Source organism: Hemibagrus wyckioides, linkage group LG13, assembly GCF_019097595.1.
Source record: "Hemibagrus wyckioides isolate EC202008001 linkage group LG13, SWU_Hwy_1.0, whole genome shotgun sequence".
NCBI lineage: Eukaryota > Metazoa > Chordata > Actinopteri > Siluriformes > Bagridae > Hemibagrus > Hemibagrus wyckioides.
The window spans coordinates 14155161-14161785 of record NC_080722.1 but is presented as its reverse complement, the minus strand read 5'-3'; the positions used below and the strand labels follow the sequence as shown (position 1 = coordinate 14161785).

At 40.0% G+C, this 6625-nt stretch overlaps 1 protein-coding gene across 2 annotated transcripts in view; it reads left to right on the top strand.

The window, feature by feature from the left end:
• The first annotated feature begins 247 nt into the window (after positions 1 to 247).
• The window catches only part of LOC131363711 (actin-binding LIM protein 1-like), a 57426-nt gene continuing 51048 nt past the window's right edge, over positions 248 to 6625 (top strand). For both annotated transcript variants that reach the window (XM_058406501.1, XM_058406504.1), the window contains exon 1: positions 248 to 472. In XM_058406501.1, coding sequence (XP_058262484.1) covers positions 445 to 472 — 28 coding nt within the window. In that variant the 5' untranslated portion in view covers positions 248 to 444. The remainder of the gene's footprint in view (positions 473 to 6625) is intronic.

Genomic DNA, 6625 nt, shown 5'->3' with positions numbered 1-6625 from the left:
CAGAAGTTTTAAATGCTATACTTCTAAAGCAGAGCATGTTTATTCATGATTTATTTGAGTTTGTTTTATTTGTTTTAGGGTTAAAACCTGCCTGGAGAGAGCACAAAAGGCTGATCTGTGTGTGGATGATGAATGGATGCTTAAAGAAATAATTTCAAACCACACATACACACACACATATACACACACACACACACACACACACAGTTCCGCCCACTGGGAAACCCATGCAGTATGTGCTGCTCTTATTCCCTTCGCTGGTGTGTAGTAACCGCGGAGTGTGTACTAAACCCCACCGCTGTGTGTGTGTGTGCGCGCGCGTGTGCATGTGTGTATGGATCTGAACAGCTCGCGTACAGTGTGCTCGTATGAAATCAGGAAATCGTGAGCTACTGAAGGCTATTTTTTCCCGAAGGGTTTCCAGGTGGAAAATCCCAATTTTCCATGTCAACCAGCGCCATGTCAACCAGAGGTAAGGGCATTTCTGTTACTTTTCCAAACAGCTGTTTTATTCGGCGAAATACATCTCTGTGCTGTCGGTTTATTTCAGATTATTTGTCTGGATCATTTACTAAGGGATTATTTTTGTTTTTGTGTGTCAGCTGGACATAAGAGACTGTCAAATCACCTGTCATGATAAAAAGCCCGTTTTTATTTATTATGGTGTGACACAGGCAGGCAGAGCTGGAGCCATGTAATTATAGACGGGAAAAGGTTGCATATATATATATATATATATGTGTGTATATATATATCTTGTCAGGGTTATGGTGGATCTGGACCTAATTCCAGGAACACTGGACAATACATGTACATACTCAGTGAATGAGCATCATTAGACTTGCCAATCCACCTGCATGTTTTTGGGAGGTAGGGGTAAACTGGAAACACCACGTAGATAAAACTACTAAACTCTTAATCCAAGCTCATGATTGACTCATAACAACATCACAGTGCACTAGGTACTGCCATGCTCTATTCCAGACGTTTCTTCATCCAAAGTACATTACATAACATTATGACCACCTGCCCAATATTGTATTGGTCCTCCTTTTGCTGCCAAAACAGCCCTGACCCATTGAGGCATGGTCTCAGCTAGATCCCTGAAGGTGTGCTGTGGTATCTGGAACCAAGATGTTAGCAGCAGATCCTTCCCACAGATCCTCGATTGGATTGAGATCTGGGGAATTTGGAGGCCAAGTCAACACCTCAAACTTGTTGTTGTGCTCATCAAACCATTCCTGAACCATTTTTGCTTTGTGGCAAAGAAAACATGATTCATCAGACCAGGCCACTTTCTTCCATTGCTCCATAGTCCAGTTCTAATGATCACATGCCCATTGTTGGCGCTTTCGGCTTGTGCCACTCGTGTGCTTCCACATCTTTATGGAAAATGCTTTGTGGACTGTCATACTGGAACAGGTTCGGGCTCTTTAGTACCAGTGAAGGGAAATCTTAATGCTACAGCATACAAAGACATTCTCGACAATTGTGTGTTTTCAGCTTTATGTCAGCAGTTTGAGAAATTCCCTTATATGGGTATAATGCTCTGGTGTCCACAAATGTTTGGCTGTATAGTGTATCTTAGCATAAAACGAATACGCTATACATTCCTGCCTCCTGACAGGTGTCTAATCTAGTGTAAGTATGATACCAGGTCCAAAGTGTTCTGGTTTGTCACTGACTGGTATATGACAGATCGTGCGTCTTATGTGTTTCCTGCGACTTTTATAGTTATGTGCATATGTTCTACATTGCTGTCTTGTTTTTCTGCACAATTGTGGCCTCCACAGCTCCTAATTACTAGGTTTCAGCACTAGACACAAAAGCATCTGTGTAGATATTGTTAAATTGTATAGAAGAGCATTCCATAAATACCCAGAGATATATAGATAGATATATAGAGAAATAGCCCTGAGAGAACGCGTCCCCATCTGCACCAAACCGAGAATGCCACTGAAATGGGGAACAGTGAAGGAAGAAGACATGACTGCCAGCATGGAACACATCTAAATATAGTATGTCCGGAAAGGTTCTCTTTTTTTAATGTTACTTTATTTATCTATCTTTTCTCATACCATTTTAATTATTTATGATTTACTCATTATAACGATCTTGCTTCACTGTCGACATTCTGATTTCACACTGGTTTATTAGTAAGAAAGCTGCGTATAATCTTACCATTCATATGAAAAACTGTCAAACAGGGTTAGGTGTTGAATCATTGTTTTCTTGCACTGACCATGCTGTGTGTCTGTGACATGCTCATACTGATACACAGAGGATCAGATGCTTCAGTGTGCTTACAGAACTGAGCTTTTGCTTGAAGAATGTTAAAGTTTGGAAGTCTCTAGTTTCTCTCTGAAATGTTTAGATTGGACAAAGCTCTAGTTACATACATTCCTCTCTGGTGTTTGCAAGTACTTTTTGGAGTTTTTTCTCAGAAAAAAACCTCAGAAAGTCAATGGGTCACACATGGTCCTGTAACCTGTGTGCCCTGCATTCGTCACCAGCTCTTTACACACCTCTAGTTAACTCCTAACTGTAATGCATTCTGATGGAATGTCAAAAACCAACCGTATCTGAACTACTGCCTGACTCCCTATTACCTAATGGAAAGGTGGGAATTATGGGGATTCTGTACACTCAAGTACACATCATTTGGACACTTGAACTAAGTGCATTGTGGGATTTCATGAATGCACCGACTATTCAGGCATGAAGTAGCAAACCATGAAATATATTGAACTAGGTAGCAAAATATTAGACAAATACATACACTTCCCTTTTCTTAGCTCCATTTTTGGCTTTACGAGCTATTTATTCAATCACATATCATCTCTTTTTTTCTGCCCCCCCCAGCCCCAGATCACCCTTGTTTTCTTGCTCTCTCTCTCTTTCTCTCCCTCTGATCTTGGATTGGTGTCAACCCACAGGGAAGCCCAGTTTAGGCTGTCAGATTCAGTTAGTGTGAAGATCTGAAAAACAAGCCTCCTCTAACAATATCCATAAAGAAAGCCTTCAGAAGTCATTATTTTGGAGATTTAATCAGTGTATACACTTTTCCTGATTGTCTTGTTTTTTCCATTATCTAATTTTTCTTAGACACACAGTTTCCCAGAGCTATAATTGCCATTTTAGGTAAAACACCAACACTCCTCTGTGCTCAGGATTTACTGGCTTCTTCTCACCTGTGTTTGATATGAACATAAAAATATACAATGATTCATACTGACAAGTGTATTAGTTGCAGCTGTGCCAGATTTGGTGCATATCCACTATACTGTTTGCCATGAGGTAGGGATGCTGACTGCTGAGGTTTGCGGTCAGTAAAATCAGCACTGCTGTTGTTTGAGCTTAATCAGGCTTGAACCTACCAGGAACTTCCTCTTCCCATCTCTGTAAGCCTGAACCTACTGCATTCTTCTCACCGAAGCCACAGAGATAAGGACAAGAAGAACCCAGTGAGGATCCTTAGCGGTACAGCATTTAGTCTAGTGTTGAGAGCAAATGGCTAATCTTCTTTTGGTTAGAATGAAACTAGCTAAACATGGGTTTATGTTAATTGTAGTATTTGGAGGTAGGGAGACAGTTCTATCTTCCTTGTCTAGCTGTCCTTGGACATCTTGTGAATATTAGCTAAATGAAATGTGGTACTTTGGGGATGTGATGCTAGAACTATAATAAATTAATAATACACATGTAATAAAAGCAATAATAAACCTGACGGTGAGATACAGTGTCACAGTGTTTACACACGAATTTCAGTTCATTTATTTATTAAAAATTTGGTCTGGTTCCGAGTCACCTATCCTGGGAATACTGAGCAGGAACCAATGGGACATACATTCACACCTAGGGGAAATTTACCACACCCATTCCATCTACTTGCATGTCAGAAAATAAAGAATTTGGACACAAGGAAAACAATAAATAAATAAATAACAAATTAAAAAACAAATTAATTTACAGTATTGTGCCCCGTGACGGACTGGCACTCTATCCAAGGTATCGCCTGTCTGAGATCATACTCCCCTGTGTATGATAAGCGAAAACAGAAAAAGGATGGACGGATGAATTTACTGTTGGTAAATAAATCAGCTTGCAAGATAAGACAAATAAGCATATACTGAGATCACTACGGTACTTGCTAGTTGAAGTTTCCAGTGTTTCGTCTCCAGATTTCTGAATCTTTAGTCCCTTTGCACAACTCTCATTTTTCACCTGTCAACTGCTGTGTTACTTACCTCAGTGTTCCTCCTTATACTGTTCCAAGGTTGTGTGCAGATCCTGTTTAATATACAGTGTGTGTGTGTGTGTCTGTGATTTTGGTGATAACCTCAGATTGGACCAGACTTCCAGACTCGACGGTATGACCTACTTCACACACCCAGACACTGCTATAAATGTCACTGATGATTGAGCTCTGTAGCATGGGAAGGAAGAATGGGATTTTTCACGGGTGTTTTCAAGAGCTTATGCTCAAGTCAGTTCACATTCCCTATCTATCTATCTATCTATCTATCTATCTATCTATCTATCTATCTATCTATCTATCTATCTATCTATCTATCTATCTATCTATCTATCTATCTATCTATCTATCGACAGTCACTATGCAAAGCTATCAGCACTTTGCTCCTCCATCTGATGGGTCACTTTGTAAATATTATTTATGGACAAACATATATAGAAACATTTATATAAGATATATTTCTTTTTATGTACAAGCAGGTGTACACCGGATAGAACACGTCATTTTGATTCTAGCTGAGCACACACTCCTGTGTTCCCGTCAGGCTGCTGATTTCGTGGTTCTGTGCTAAAAAAACTGCCGTAACAACAAACAAGCATCAGCGTCAGGTTCCAGAGCTGCTTGCACTCTGAAAATAAAATGCTCTGCTTCATTTCACAGTTTATCTCACAGTGTGTTGTAATGGTTTGGGGCCACGTTTTCCAGTGTGCTCTGGTATTCAGTTTCCTTTCACTTATCGCCACACAGGCAAGAATCTGCTTGAAGTCCTGCAGGGAAACAGCAGCCTTATTCTTTGGCAGTTGGACAAATTTTGCCTCAATTATTTCCTCTGGTATTGTAGAATGGGCTATGTGCAAACCCACTGACCCTTTCCTCTAACAAAGAGCCACTTTCTCCTGTACAGTGACCATGGAGTAATCATAGACTATAATTCATTTCACCCTTAACTTCATAACTTCTCTGTATTACCTAGTCTGTCAGTTCTTATTTAGTGAGTTTACATTGTTGAGAGTGTAATGAGACAAAAAAAGCACTCTCATTTACTTCACTTGTGTTGTGTGTGTGTGTGTGTGTGTGAAAGAGAGAGAGAGAGAGAAAGAGAGAAAGAGAGAGAGGGAGAGAAATTCAGAATTTTCAGAATCTAAGATTATTATTCATTCAAGAATTTGTTCTTCTTGCCTTTGGCATCAGATTGCCTGCCCTTCATTTCACCTTGAACCATCTTTGTTCTTGTTTCTCATTGTTAAAATACATACAGTACACACAGTAAAGACTTTACACACACTGCATCTATAGCAGGGAGCCTGTGATGCCTTTCAGAGCTCTGGGTTCAAACAATACTGGTCATTTTTATTCAGGAGGGTCATAATGAAGCATTAAGTTTTATAATGAGTTCATTTTCATCACACATTGTCCAGGGTGGATCAAAAACGTGCATGGGAAATGAATATTGGAGATGATTCCGGCGGGTGAAAACAAAAATGAGCAGCAACTACTTTTCACTTAAAAGAAATGTTTGACTGAAGCAAACTAAAAGAGGACGACGGCGTTTGCCAAGCGCTTGTCTATAACTGGGTTGATCATTATTCCAGTAACATCACACAATAAAACTCTTTCAGCAGCCTTGGAATGTTGTGTATACCCTGGCAAGCCTCCATTCCAGTCAAATTAAAGCCAGATTTGGTTTAGAATGGCAAGACTTGTAATCTTTAATTGTGGAGCATTCTGTGGGGGAAAAAGAAACTGCCCTGGTGACTTCTTGATCGGAAATGGTGTACACAAGGTCACGACAGTATGGGGACTTAATTGCTGCTTCAAAAGCCTCCTGTCAGAGAAAGAGCCTGCAATCACATTAATTATGCTTTAGTAAGGTACAATTAAATGAATAACTTCTTTAAAGACTGGGCCTCAGCAACAAAGACTGAATGGACTCACAGCTCTTCTGTTCAGGTCACTGCCCTCATGTGTACATACATATTTTTGGCCATGTCTGTTTTCTCCTCTGTCGAGCTGTGGTCAGTCACCCTTCTGCTCTGGTTTGTTGTATCTGGTTTCTAGTACATGGAAGATCTTTGTACTTTTCATGATGTTGGATTTGTGTTTGAACAATGGTTTGAGCTAGTTTAAATGGCACATTGGGCAAATATTGGTTTCTTGGCTTTTTTATAGCAAGAGTTTAAAGACACAGTTTGTACAGTTTTTACAGCCCTGTGCTGCTTGGGAGGTGAATTGTAACATCATGAGAAAAACCTTGACGACTATTTAGTTTCAATGTTATGCCCTGTGGGTTATGTTTTAAAGCAAAAGCCCAGAGCTCAGCTGAGGGACTGAGCTAATTTTTGGGCCAGAAAAATAAAAGCAGAAAACAGA